This window comes from Periophthalmus magnuspinnatus, chromosome 14, assembly GCF_009829125.3.
Source record: "Periophthalmus magnuspinnatus isolate fPerMag1 chromosome 14, fPerMag1.2.pri, whole genome shotgun sequence".
Classification (NCBI taxonomy): Eukaryota; Metazoa; Chordata; class Actinopteri; order Gobiiformes; family Gobiidae; genus Periophthalmus; species Periophthalmus magnuspinnatus.
In genome coordinates, this window is record NC_047139.1 from 22,656,988 (window position 1) to 22,672,044 (window position 15,057).

Sequence of the window (15,057 nt, forward strand, 5' to 3'; positions counted from 1 at the left end):
CATAGCATGTTTTGGAAGCCAGATAACGATTATTTGGTTGCTAAATTATTTGATGATCATTTTAATATCGATTAGTTGTGATTGATCGATTAACTTGATTCAACCCAAGAGTCAGGTGTAATTTAGAGCAATACAAAAAGTGTAGTAACCAGCTTTTTTATTTTTTTATTTTCTGTTCATTATGTGGGGCCTATTGATTGAAGAGTTTTAACAAGGGCACATTTGTTGAATTATTAAAAAATAACTACAGTATTATAACCTCAACATACACAACCTCCCATTTTATTGTCTGCTGATTTGATTTTACTGGTTTTATTGTTTTAGAACTAGTGAACTTAAAGAGGAGGTATTATGCAAAATAGATATTTTTACCATGTTATATATGTTAAACCATGTTATATTCCCTCATAAAAAACATGCCTGAAGAGGTTTTAGATGTCTTTCATGCATGTTTCAGCAATTTGGAGATCTCTCCTGGGCGCTATTCAAACCCTCCTTACGTTTAGGTGTAAGATTCTGTCCAGTGCTCCGCCCACAAAACTGTACACTACAACTGGACCAACTTGAGATGACGTGCGGTAGTTTCGCTCAACGTTCTGAAGGGGGAATGCCTTAGCAGGGAGAGGAAAGGGAGGAGAGACTTAGAGCATCAAAAACGTAAGTGAAAGTTATAAAACATGTTAAAGCGCTGTTTTTGGCAAATATAGCATTTTTAATACAATAAAAGGAAACATGGTGATCTAGATATGTTGTGTTAGCAGTTAATACCCCATAGAAGTAAAATACCCCCTCTTTAAGCGTTTGAGCGTTTATTCATTTTCTATGTGCAACACTTTGGAAACTGTATTTGTATAGCACATTTTATAAATAAAGTGGATTTGATTGGACCTACTTTCACTACACACATTTAATTAAGACATGTAAAGAGTCGGGCTGCAACTAATGATTATTTTAGTAGTCAACTAGTATGTATAAGTATAAGTGTTGAAATATAGTGACCGAAGGCTTCAAACTACAGAATATTTACAAAACTGTACAACTGACAAAAATCTGAAATAGCTTATTCTTTTTTGACATTTTGATTTATTAATGCCATGTTCTTTGTTTCATAAAAGGGTATTTATATAGTTCAGATAATGTTTATCAAAATACAACTAAGATTACTTTTTAAAGAGTCGACTAGTCATGATTAGTTGATGTATTGTTGCAGCCACAGACTATATATATAAATGGACATAGATAAACTGCAAGCCGCTGCATTCCAAATAGGAAGCGACCAGGGGTGCTCTTCCAGCTCTATCAACTGTGGCCCCTCTCTCCATAAATGTTGCTGTCGGGCTCATCATTTTGGTCTTAAAATATTCGTATTAGCCTACTCTACAGGAACCTGGTATTTTTATTTCAGTACTGTGTCTGTAAATCAAGATAAGAGCATTAATAAGAGACAAATCAGCTCCTTTCCTCGACGAGCATTATCAACAGGTTTGATTTACAGCGTTGTTAAGCGCCCACCCCCTGCCAAGCCAGCGATGGGAAGAGGTGTTACCTTCATCAGCCTCACTCCTGATTGGCTCTTTGGTTGCTATAATAATTTTGGTCTGAATTCCAAATGTTTGGCTCCAAATTTAGCCTCGATGAGCTTCATTTGACTGGAGCCGAACGCGATGGGTAACGTCACACTCCCTTAGACTACTTTTTTATATAGTTCCAGCCCAAGTAAAGAGAACGTAGGGGTTCATTTGGGCTTCAGAGCTGAGGCAGTGATCAGAAAGTTGCCCACTACCCCCCTTGGCCACCGTCAGATCTGCTGTTAAAGGACATGAGGCACGGCTGATTGTAAAGCAGTGCTAATGATGATGGCTTCAGCATGAGGCCCGTTCTCTGATGTGACAAAGCTTCAGACTCTTTTGGGCTTTTAACCACTGACATTTATTGGTGGGGAGAGCTGGCTGCGTTACAGAGCGTGAGAATAACTACCGTTACTAAACACAATAAACGCTCCTCACAGCTCTGATTTATGTGTCTGCTCGAGGTGAAAGGAGGGAAATAAGGAAAAGAGGAAATTGTGACAACACTGTGACCCCACAAAAGCCACGCTCATTCATCCTGGAGCTCTTTTGTCTTAAAGGGAAAGGTATGCCCAGCCTCAGGTTCAAAGAACAGTTAAAGGGCCTATATTACGCTATTTTCTGATCTCTTCTGTTTTGTTTCATTCACACTTTTAACACGCAAACCCTGCATATTCAGGCTGAGTTCTTGTCTCAACCAGAAAACATATGGTTATGCAGAACCTTTAAAATAGGTCTTCAACTGCCTTCACTGTTCACCGTTCCCATATTTATTACATATCGCTTTTGTTTTCACTGTTGTTCTGTCTACTTCAGAGTCACAACACACAGTCAGGAATGTCCAAAAAGTCATTCACTAATAATGAAAATGTAGACACATCTCCACACCTCACCTGCTTCATCACAAACACAAATACACACATGCGCGCACAAACACACGCACATATACACGTCTGCATGAGCTGAGGAGACTTCTTCACAATTTGACCTACAGATCGCACAGAGGACCACATAAGGCCAGGTACACATATACAGAGCGTGACGAGAAGCACAGATTAACAGTGCATATGGGACATGCTTGGAGGATATGCAGCATAGCAACGTACTTACACGTGCTATTAAACCGTCAGTGACAAGCAGACAGAAACCTGCATCCAATACATACAAGAATGTGTGAAATATGCACTAAAATGTAGGAGTAATGCCAATAGTCAGGTGAGCCACAGTCTAGAATCACTCCACAGAGGTTTGATTTCCTCCAGGGAAATCCAAAAGTTAAACTGTCTAGATGATGGCCATATTGAATCTACCATTTGATGCTGTTTTATTTTCTGTTTGGAATGACCACAACAACAAGCTGCAGTTAAATACATTAACTGAATGTAATTAATATATACAGTCAGTGACTAAAAACACAGCCCTGTTTAGCTAAAAGCATTTGAATTTATCTCTTTTCTCCGTGTCCGCCATGAACCCTGGACCCTCTTAATAAGCACCTGTCCTGTCTGGAACAAGGCCCTGAGTGGATAGAGTATGGTGCACTTTTGTCTGCAGACAGAGTGGTGACATGTAAAGAGGAGGAGGATTAACAGTCGTGTTTTAGGGTTGGAGCACAAAGAAACCTCTGCGCTGACCTCCATTATTGGTGTTTTTAGTCTTAGTCGTGTTTGTTTTCACATACATGTTCAGAATACATACAGCCTTGCATTGTTCAGTGTTAAATTCAAATGCTTGTTTTTGTGAATTTGTTAAAAAATATTTACGCAACAAGTGGGCAGCAATGACAAAGTGCAAATTTCACACTTGGTTTGGCTTGATACTCGATTTTGATATTACAGTAATTATTATAATAAAGTAAAAGTAATTATAAAAAAACAAACAACACACATGTCTATCAAAAAATAAACTGTTCTCAGCAGGTTATTTAGATAGAATTTTGGCACCAAATGTGAAGTAGTACTGGATACTACAAACTACAGCTAGACCTTTGCATCTTAAAATATTATTATATTTTACTTTTTATTATACTGCATTTACCTTTTTTCTGCAGCTGAGCTCTTTCTTTCTGTCTCAGGTCGGTCTCTCGGCTCAGAGCCTTGGTCTGCCGCTCCAGTTCACTGCGTAGTACAGCGATACGCAGCTGCATACATTCTCGCTCTTTTTTCTGCACACAAACATGTATGTGGTGTTTATTACTTTTCATAAAGAGAGACATATTTCTGTGGGCCGCCTATAAAGCAAGATATTTTACAGACTGATCCCACATCACAATGATTTCATACATATCAATAATGCAAGTACTTACTGTCTGTAATCCTCAATCTACTGTCAATAAATATAACGAGAAAAATGGAGAACATATGAGCTATTCAAAACATCTACTGAGCTCCAAGATCACTGGAACTGCTGATAAGCTAAAGTAATGAGTCCATGTCATGGGAATGGCAGGCTGCCTGCTCCTGTGTAGAGCTACTTCAATTTAACTGACAAACGGTTTTCTAAATAGTTATTTACAAACTGAACTCTACAAGCAGGTAATTAATGCAAATATACAAAATCAAGTTTACATAAAGATGAACAAAGTCTGAGTTATTCTGTGTCTGGCAGGTCTTTATTGTTTCTCCAGTCAATATAAAGTGTATGTACAGAAAGATAGTAGTTCATCTGATTACTTCTGACCAAGATCTCGGCTCAAGGTTCCCCTGGCTTTGCCTTGTAGCTCCACTTTGTTCCTGATTCCTCCAGTGTGATTAAAAGATGGATAAATGCAGAGAACAGCAGAGAACAGATTTTCAACCAGGGACAATACATCTCACCAAAGCATCAAGAATCTCTGAAGTTTGAGCTGTAAAATGTGAAAGCAGAAGGAGAGCTGTGTTTCTTGTTGAGGACTTGTCAGGGCTTTGCAGCAGAGAGCGTGAGGGTAATCTGTATGAGGGAAAGGGCTGATAGAGGCTCATCTCTCCCTGTATCACACCCTTATGCTTTGGCACAAACCTGGAGCCTCCTACACTCTGACTGAAGCCTGTGGTCCAGTTGACGAGTGGGTCAGAAGAGTGAGAGTGTACAGAGGGCCCGTCTGACTGTGAGGGGACATCAAACGCAGTGGGTCAGCTGAGTAAATAAGCAGCAGTCTGGGGGGCGGGCAGATGAAGGCCATGGAGTGGGTGAGAGGGTGAAGGGGCCATGAGCCTGGTCTGCTGGCCTCTGAGTGTCCTCCTTTGATCCACCAACACAGAGACTCCAGGCTCCTCCAGAGGCAGAAAAAAGCCCTACAATAGTAACACAATGCTGCCATGTCTTCAAGGGTCTGAGCTGCTGCGCCTTACAGAAGGTAAAGGATTGGGATTATGAGATTTATTAGCTGATGGGAGCTTTGAAAAAGATTTTAGGAATGTTTTACTTAAAGGAAAATAACAGAGGCAGCTTTATCAAATGAATTCTTTGTGCACAAGTGGAGTGGGCGATACCACAATCTTTTGAGAGACAGCTCACAATTCATGTCAGCTTAGTACATTTATATTGCCTTGAATAGGTAACTATAATCTTCTTCAAATCCACCTGTCACTCACTCAGAGCTTTGATGAGATTGACCAATAGGAGGTTTAAGTGGGAAGTGAGCACAGAGATGCCCAGCCCTATGCAGAAGAATGTTTTTGTGTAACGTGTGCACAAGGCTTCAGCAGAGTTGCAAGGGCATGCAGTGAAAACATCCTGATCAAAAGCTGAAGGAGCTGAACTACATAATGGAGAGAAACATGTGTCTGAAGATTGACAAACAGAGCTTTGGTATGTTGTGCATGTGTTGTGTGAAGAAGCACATTCTTTGACCAAAAGCAAGACTCCTGGGAGGGTCGAGGGAGTCATGACACTGCCTCCTGCTTCATTACTATGAACTGTGACTATGGACTGTGACTATGGACCAGTGGATTCACTCTGCCACTGCATCCAACAGATCAGTGTGTGGATGCAAAACTACTTTCTTCTGCTAAACTCAGACAAGACTGAAGTCATCATCTTTGGGCCACAGAAACATAGAGAAAGTGTCAGCAGTCACCTCCAGTCTCTCTCTCTAAAACCTTCAAATCAGGCTAGAAATCCAGGGGTAACAATGGACTCAGACTTGAACTTTAACAGTCACATCAAATCAATAACATCTTCAGCTTTTTACCACCTAAAAAACATTGAAAAATCAAAGGTATACTGTCAAAGCCAGACTTAGAGAGACTTATCCATGCTCTTGTCTCCAGTAGGTTAGACTACTGTAACGTCCTGCTCACTGGCCTCTCCAAACGAGCCTTAACACAGCTGCAGTACATCCAGAACACTGCTGCTCGGGTCCTGACTAGAACCAGGAAGTACGAGCACATAAGTCCTGTGCTCAGGTCTCTGCACTGGCTCCTGTAGCTCCAAGAATAGACTTTAAAGCAGCTCTGCTTGTGTATAAGTCTCTTCATGGCCTAGGTCCAAAGTACATCTCCGACATGTTAGTGCCATATGAATCATCTCGCAATTTGAGGACTTCAGGGATCGGCCTCCTGCTGGTGCCCAGAGTCAGGACTAAACATGGGGAATCAGCGTTTAAGTTTTATGCAGCTAAAACCTGGAACAGTCTTCCTGAAGATGTGAGACAGGCCTCTATTTTGACAATGTTTAAATCCAGGCTCAAAACGGTTCTGTTCAGCTGTGCATACGACTGAAAAGTTTTTATTCTGCACTCTTCTCTTTTAATGTTAATTTTATGATGATTATTTGTGATTATTTGTGTTTTGATTTGTCTGATTTTAATGACTTTCCTATTTTGTAAAGCACTTTGAATTACCTTGTGTACGAATTGTGCTATACAAATAAACTTGCCTTGCCTTACAGCATAGGGTAGATTTCATGTGTGTGTTCACAATAAAGACCATGTCTAACCAGTATCAGTCTTTACGTTTATATGCACAGTATTGCAAGTATTTCCCTATCTCTTTCAGCGAGAGTCATTCCGGATTGATAAATGTGTAGAACTCAGAAAAAAGATTGATAGATGTGTAACGCTCTGAACTGATTTGTCCAGAGAAGCATTCACTCTTGTCCCAGTCTACATGCAGGTCGAAAGCCATTATGGACGGCCATACCAACCTTAGAATGCCTGACCTTGTCTGATCTTGGAAGTACATTTGAATGCCTCTCATATATTTTTCTGATTGTGCTGTATGGAGGTCTACTATCATTTATTTTTCCATAAACTTTTGGAAAAAAAAAAAAAAAAAGTTTTTTAAATTTTCTGAACTGAAAATAACTGTTATGGCCTTGTCATTCCTTTTAAATTTGTAATATGTTAGTTATCTGAAAAGTCCATAGGGAAAATTAATGGGAAATGTACTTACTTACTGAATTTTGTCCAGCTTTGACTGTTTTGCTCCATACATGCACAGGTACTCCAAAGGCAAGAGTTGAACTATCCTTATGTGATTTGATTAATATGAATCACAGCCCTCAATCGAAATTAATTAATGTTGCATTTTTATACATCCAGTTCAAATGGAGTAAGTCAGTTTACCTGGTGTGCAAGCAAACAGCTGCTACTGGGGTACTGCACTATTTAAAATGTATTTCTTCTTGGAATCATAATAAAATGGAAATAGATGGATAATTGCACTGTTGTAAGATAGAGATTAACAAATTCAGAAAAAGTTTATCTTTATGGCTTACCCGCTCTGTGCAAGATGCTGTTGTCCTTAACTTCTCTTCTATCTCCCTCCCGATCTTCTGCACCGTCACTTGCGTCTGTTTAATAGCTCTCTGTGCTGTGTGAAGCCTAAAGACGAAAAGCAGGAAAATGTCAACCACCAAAATACATTAAATAAAACACATTTGATTGCATTAGCCCTCCGACTTTACAGGGCAAAGAGACAAACTTAACAGTTCATTTTGTGGTCCTGATGAGGGGTGGATGATCTTGACAAAAATTAAGACCTTGATCTTTTTTGCAGTATTTTGATATTCAGAAAATACTTAAACAGCACATCAGGAAAGTGCTAAAAGGTTCAAGTAGAGCACAAAACATGAATGTACCATAAATTAACCAGAAACTGTACAATTATCACTTTACAAGAGATTCTCCTTGAGGTAATGTAATTTTAGACATATATTTGATATTAAAATTTTGCGTATATCCAAAACAACTGCAACACTACCCAGATACCCACTTCTACTCCTTCTTCACCTTTACCAATAGTTGTACTAATTCTGGTTTTGTGTACCACGCCAACCAAAAGGGAGGGGGAAGTGTCTGGGTCAAAGAGGTGATGAGAAGGGCTTTACCTGGAATGCACCTGTGTTAAGTTCTAAATAAATTGAGCCTTCAGCGGCTTTGGTTTTAAAGGGTCTTTTTTAGTTGCTCAGTGAGATAACTTCATCTTAGTAGCTATTTAGTTAGAAACTTCACATAGCATTTTCAGCTTGTCTGCATTTTTCTAAAGGTCTATGGAAGATATTTAAGGAAACATGACTTCGGAGTAGGGTGGTTAAAAGTATGGAAAATTAGATACTAATACTAATATTTAAACTAGATACTCATTTTGGCAGGCATTAATATTGCAAAAAAAAAATCACACAGTTTTAGTATGATTTTGAGCTGAAGACCTGGAGAACGAATATAGAACCTCATGCTAAAGATGCTGAAAAAAGTATTATTATTTTATATATTGAAATTACAATCTATTACATTAAATTGTAATCGGTATAGAGTATTAAGTCAATTCCTTAGTACCAAAATCGAGTTTGAAATTTTAACATCGTGACAAGACTAAAAAAAGCATAGCCACTTTTGAGCATTATTGCAGCTTTTTGTATTAAACCATGTAAATAAAAATAGTTCAAAGACTAATCGTGACATTTCCTCATGATGATACTTCAGCCTTATCTGACATCAGGGTAGATGTGTTGTGACAGCTTCATCTGTTTAGGTCTATGTGAAAGCAGAATCTGATAGGGCCTTTCCCCAGGTGAAAATATTTATCTCCTCTTCTCTTCACGCATGTCTGCCCTCTCGGCTAAACCTCTGCTCACCAAAGCGGACTCAGGTCTGGCTCCTCCTGCAGAGACCCTCATTGTCACATGGCCTGAGATCTGTTTGATTCAGGAAGTTGTGACTAAGACAAACAACTCAAGCATTTACATTGATAAACATCGGAAAAGAATAACATGTACTGATCCTAGTAAATGCTTCAAGGTGAAGGGAAAGCCATGGGGATTATTAAAAAGACACCTAAGAAAAGATCACTAAAGCTTACTGACGTAAAGAAAATAAATATTTAATGTTTTGGTTCACCAACCACAATCCCTGTTGAATAACACAGTAAATGCATGTGTGCCATCTGGGTTACACAGATAATATAAAGGTAAGAGAGCCAAAGAAGACAAGACAGCACGCAAAAGTATGATGTTAGAAAGCCAAGGCCATACATCTGCACAGGACCCAGTCACACTGAAAAAGCACCCACTATGTCCACAATACCACACACACTTAAAGGGCCCATATTGCTCTATTCCCTGATCTATGTTATAATGTTGTTTCCTCATCACAAACATACATGGAGTGGAGTTTTGCTTCATTCACACATGTTTAACACACAAGCTCTGCATGTTTAATGTATTGTTTCTAATGGGGTTTTATTTCTTTTAGTATGTACAGGACTATGCACTGTTTTTACTTTTCCAGATGCAGATGTGTATATGTGAATAAATGAGCTGGCTCAGTGCCAAACAAAATTTACCTGTTGGTACCAATAAAGAAACCTTGATTTAGGCTCAGTTCTTCTCTCAAACTGAAAACACTCTGCTCCACCTTGTGATGTCATGTGGTAATACATGAAGTGCTCCACTGTGTTTTTAAACTCCAGACACCTTCACTAGAATCATTTGGATAATTTCAGCCCTGGAATTGCTCATTTCTACTGAACTAAAGGTGAAAAGGTAGCTGTTAATGACATCACAAGATGGAACAGAGCATTTTGAGCTTTGGGGAAGTAGACAAGCCAATAATAAAAAGGTTACTCAAACATGTGTGAATGAAACAAAACACAACTCCTGGTATGTATTTGAGGAGATATAACATGGAGTCATGTTCACAAGAGTCAATTTTGCGTAATATAGAAGCTTTAACACTTTCATCTACAAGTGTTTTGTCGCCTGAAGACCAGTAAAGACCTCTAGGTGTAGTGTCACATTTTACATTGGATTACACCGCCCAACAGCAAAGTAACTGAAAAATAAAAGATCCATATTTAGAAAATGAATGCTTTTCACTTTTAGTTTGTGGAAAAGCTATTTTTGCTTCACCCAAAAAAAGATGGAGAGAAAAAAAAAGAAATACACAAGACGGCTATTGTAGCACTGCAAATACAGCAGGCACTTGTACTCAATAGAGGGCTGTTTAATGTGTGTTTAATTAACAGGGGAAAATTAGAGCTATGAAGCACAATCTGACTATTACGAGGTGTAACCAGGGTATGAAGAATAATCTAAATCAAAGAGGACCAGATGACAGTTTACTTTTACAGTACAAAAATACTTCTTCATAAACTTTGTACAGGAGTCGTGTTCTGTGCCAATCCACACTAGAGGCATAAAATGCACAGACATCCACATCCGCTTATCCTCAGACTGAATGAAAGCTCAGGCATGAATTCACCGTTGCACAAGGCCCTGAAGACATACATCCAACAGTGTGTGATCCAATAGGTGAAAACACCGCAGCACAAGGTATTCTGTGCTGATAAACCCCCGAGGGCAGGAGAAATCCCACCTACAGCTCACACGGCTCCTGTTGACACATACTGTAAGGGCTGTACATGCAGACCCCACTAACCAGAAAACAAGGCCACCAAATGGCTCTCATCTCTGGGGCAAAATCCAACATTTGATATTGGAGTTCAGGAGTTTGAAACAGTCCTGAGAAGAGGTGTCAAAACAACACTGGGATATACAAACAGAGCCATTGCAAAACGTGAATGGGTTATTGTACTTTTACATTGTTTTAGTTTACTACATTAACTGACATGGCTTTGTTTTAGCTCCATGAGAATTAAATCATTTGAAGGTGAAGGTTGTCTCTTTATCTGACCACTACATATCATTTAAACTGTAAACTAAATGAAATGTTTTGTACAGCAAAAAGCGTGCTAAGCTCCGTGCCACCTTACATATTACCTTACTTGAGCAGAACGGAAGGAGCTGGAGGACAGAACTCTGTGTGTGATTATAAGACTTACAACTGAAGTCTTATAAAAATAAAACTATTTTTAGTTTATGTTGCATGTCATTTTGTCAAACTAAAGGAAATGCAGTGGAAACCTTCATAATACTTTTAATGACATGGATCACAGCCCTGGTTCTATTTTGGCCCTTTAAAGTACACACTTATTTACTGCATAATTAGACATTGTTTTACAGAGGGTTTCCTTGAGGAAAGCCCTGTTGGTTTCATAGTAGTATTTACATTCTAAATTTAAATATTATGTAGTAGAACAAGCCTGTTTGTCAACATATTCCAGCCCTGTAGAAGTGTTTTCCCCAACTCAAGGAATTCCCTTTGTGTGTTTTGTGAAGCTCTGTCTCCTTCATGTGGTCAGGAGGTGTATTACAAATAACTGACATGCATTTCATTTTAACAAACAGCAGTTTACAACTGGGTTTTGTCCACACTAAGCATTTAATCATAGCAAGAATTCTCACCTACATATTCAAGATGAGGACTCAAAAATGATCCATTAATGCAGTTTTGTTAGACCCACACATAAAACCCAATTATCTTGTTTTCTTATTCTTATAAGGATTTCAAGATATTTTATATTTTCAGAGCAGTTTTCATTGACTTGCAGGTGATTTGTTTTTTGTGGTTGGTTCATATTTATCCACCATAAGAAGGTTATTATTGCCATTTGCAATTCCTGCAACACCATCTACTGGAGAACCAAAACACTGCAGTAGAATGTTTCATCATTTTCATCAAGTTGTAGGTTTATTTTCACTAAATGATCTTTAAAAATTCTGAGTGATAGCTGGCCTTAATCAAACTCTACAGGCACAACAGCACATCTGAAGAGTTGTCAAGTTGCCCGGGACTATATGGAACAGACAAATACCTGAGCAAAGAGAAGACACTGTAGGAGTTCCTGACGGATGTCTGCTCCACCTGAAGCAGGCTGTTCTTCTTTTTCCTTTCAGAGGAGTCCTGGGAATGCCACAGAGCCATATGTTTAATGAAATGCTCAAAGTTTACAAATATACAGAATGGGTCTGTACCTTATATTCAAAGTCAGCTGCATAGTAGCCATCATTCAGTCCAAATATTATTTCATTTGGATAACGAGACCGAATCTGTGAAGACAAAAAGTGCTCAGTGAAAAATTGTATCACAAAAAACATCAGCATTATAAACAAATTCACTGTACAAAAAATTCAGAGTTATTTATATTTATTATTTATACCTGCTGTCCTGTATATCTAAGACCATTCAGGTTCACTTTCCATTCAATAAGCAGCTGGTACTGCTCCGCTTGGCCTCCCCAAATTCTAACCACAAAACAAGACACTGAGGTGTCCAGTAGGTCCGGTAACATTCCAAAGTCTAAACTTCTCCAAGTGGGATTCTGATGAACAAGTAAACACAGAGAATTAGATCATAACAAACATGGAGATGGCAATTTTATGCCAAACTAAGGAACACTTGTAGACATTACATACATATGGGAACAATGCATGCAGTTTCAACATGAGACTTTAGAAAGTTCAAAATAAGGAAAACCAAACTAGGAAAGATACAGCAAGGAGACAGGAACTATAAGAAAACATTTAACAGGAAAAGAACAGGAAACTATAATGCACATCAGCAGAACTCTCTGAGTAGATCGAGCTGTCCACTGGATTGCTCCATGTACATTATTTTTACTCTATGAGGAAATCTGTTAACTGCGCTGACTCTGCTGCTACTACTACTACTACTACTACTACTACTGCTGCAACTACTGCAATATGAATACCAAACAATAAGTGAATATAAAATGGTACAAATGTATTGTCCTTATAGTAGGATTAACATGGAACGGATGAGTAAAATGATAAGCTGATTATCATGTATAGAAAAAGGTTCATTGAAAATAATACTTGCCAGTGAGTCCCGAATGACCTCACTCTTATAAAAATCTGAAAGAGAAAAAAATAGGTAATAGGATTTGGAAAACATAAGGAGGCTTGAACCTTTTAATGATTTTCACACCTCTGGATATGCGCTCTTCAGCACAGAGGTGCAGGGTGAAGTACGTGTCCAGCAGCGGAGAACCATTCCTGTGGACAATGTTTCGAGCCGCGATGCTCCGTAGATGTCGAAGTCGTCTCTACAAAAACAAAGGCACACAAGAGTTGCTGAAAGTTTCACTGTCATACAGAAAGTGTACTGCAAGACTGATTGCAATCAAAATCACAATTTGACACAATTAGCAAATTGTAAAGGCTACAGTTTGTTTTTATTCTGCATAAAACTTCTAACAAAGCCACCCATCCATCCATTTTGTTCCACTTGTCCGGGGCCATGTCGTGGGAGCAGCAGTCTAAGCAACGATTCCCAGACTTCCCTCAGCCCAGACACTTCCTCCACCGGTGGGACCTTAAGGCATTCCCAGGGCAGCTGAGAGACACAGTCCCTTCAGCGTGTCCTGGGTCTCCCCCAGGGCCTCCTCCCGGTGGAACATGAACATTTCCCCAGGGAGGTGTCCAGGAGGAATCCTGAACAGATGCCTGAGCCACCTCAGCTAACTCCTCTCCACATAGAGAAGCAGCTGCTCTACTCCGAGCTCCTCCTGTATAACTGAGCTCCTCACCCTATCTCTAAGGGAGTGCCCAGCCACCCTGCAGAAAAAACTCATTTCAACCATGTATGCCCTTCTGAAATGTGACTCTTATATTAGTATTGTATTGTTTGTAGTTCATAATTCAGTTTTTTTGTCTTTTCTTCTTGATGCGTTTAAAATGTGAACTTTGAACAGAATCCTATTAAAACATAAATCACAACTCTAATCACAAATTCCAATGTTTGTCAGAAAAATTGCAATTAAATATTTTTCCCAAATTGTTCAGCCCTCACTCAGAAGATTCAGATTTATCAAAAGCAGCAATAGCTACTTCTCCTTACTGCTTCTACACATCCTTGGTGGTTATTGTTGACTTCATGTCAGAGCTCTCAAAGGTTAAAAAAAGCAGAAGGAAGGTATTTTTTGCCCAATACATGTCAGTCCAGAGAATGCACACAATTTGAATGCAGGAAGTAGTATTGAACAATGTCAGCAGCTCAGATAACAGTGGAGTGTTGTGTTCAGGCTGGAGATAAATCAGCAATTCATTAATTTGAGAGGACTGATCGGTCATGAGCTCATTGATGACCTATTATTAGCAGAAAGTATTCACAAAATACAAAACACACAATTATATTTAATATAAAACATGGTTAAACAAGTGACTCGTAATCACTGGAGAATAGACAACAGACAAAAAGGCTTATTGTATCAGTTATAGGCCATAAAAAGTCAAAACTTTAACTCAACCACACTGACTACACAGAGCAGGAATATGTGACATCACAACAGTCCATATTGCATTGTGGATGTGACTAGCAGTACTCAGTCACTTTAAACTTGTTCTTTATTTGATGCGGAATGAGACACAATTTCCACAAAACAGATTTAGATCATTTTAATTTCAAGATCACTCTTCTCATGTGTACACAATTTTGTGGCAGTTTTATCTGTCTGTGAGTAAACTTACTTTGACATACTTTGCATTTTAACAACACATTCAGATATAAATAACCAAATATTGTTAATTTAGTTGAGTTTACTGCTTTTACTTCTACTTCAGTTGAGAAATATTATTTTGAAGTAACTGTATATTTATTAGTTTACAATTACAAACATCCACAGAAACCAAGGTTGTCAAAAGTATCTAAAGTTAGATACTAAAACTAGTATCAAAACTAGATACTAAAAAAGTCACATTTGCAGGGCAGAAATGAACCTTTCCTGAATAGCTTTAGAATGACCTTGAGCTCTATCGGACCAAGACCACACAGACTCTTATAGACCACTACAGAACCTACCTGGACGACTGAGGTATACAAAAGTACTATTAGTTAATGTTGAAAATCGCATTCTATTGTCTAAAGAAAGAGTGTTTTTGTTGATATCAGAATCCGAATTGAATATCAGGTCTATTCCTTAGTATCAAAATCAAGTTTGAAATTTTAATACCATAGCAACACTAATTGAAACCACTGGATATTATATGACATAGACACACTAATGGACCTTTTCTGCAGAGCCAGACCCATGATCTGTTACGCCCTTTAGCGTTAATGGCACAACCGCGCTCTTTAACTGAAGCAGCTCCTGCCCTCTGCACAGTCCTCTGCACAGTCTTCAGCCATACTGTGACTAAATCTGAGTCATGG

The 15,057-nt window shown here is 38.7% G+C and overlaps 1 protein-coding gene across 2 annotated transcripts in view; it reads right to left on the reverse strand.

Annotated features, from left to right (window-relative positions):
• uvrag (UV radiation resistance associated gene) overlaps positions 1 to 15,057 on the reverse strand; it is a 72,229-nt gene that overhangs the window by 54,892 nt on the left and 2,280 nt on the right. For both annotated transcript variants that reach the window (XM_033978826.2, XM_055226447.1), the window contains exons 2-8: positions 12,835 to 12,952; positions 12,727 to 12,761; positions 12,047 to 12,208; positions 11,862 to 11,936; positions 11,702 to 11,790; positions 7,266 to 7,371; positions 3,606 to 3,732 (exon numbers count right to left, since the gene is read on the reverse strand). In XM_033978826.2, coding sequence (XP_033834717.1) covers positions 3,606 to 3,732; positions 7,266 to 7,371; positions 11,702 to 11,790; positions 11,862 to 11,936; positions 12,047 to 12,208; positions 12,727 to 12,761; positions 12,835 to 12,952 — 712 coding nt within the window. The remainder of the gene's footprint in view (positions 1 to 3,605; positions 3,733 to 7,265; positions 7,372 to 11,701; positions 11,791 to 11,861; positions 11,937 to 12,046; positions 12,209 to 12,726; positions 12,762 to 12,834; positions 12,953 to 15,057) is intronic.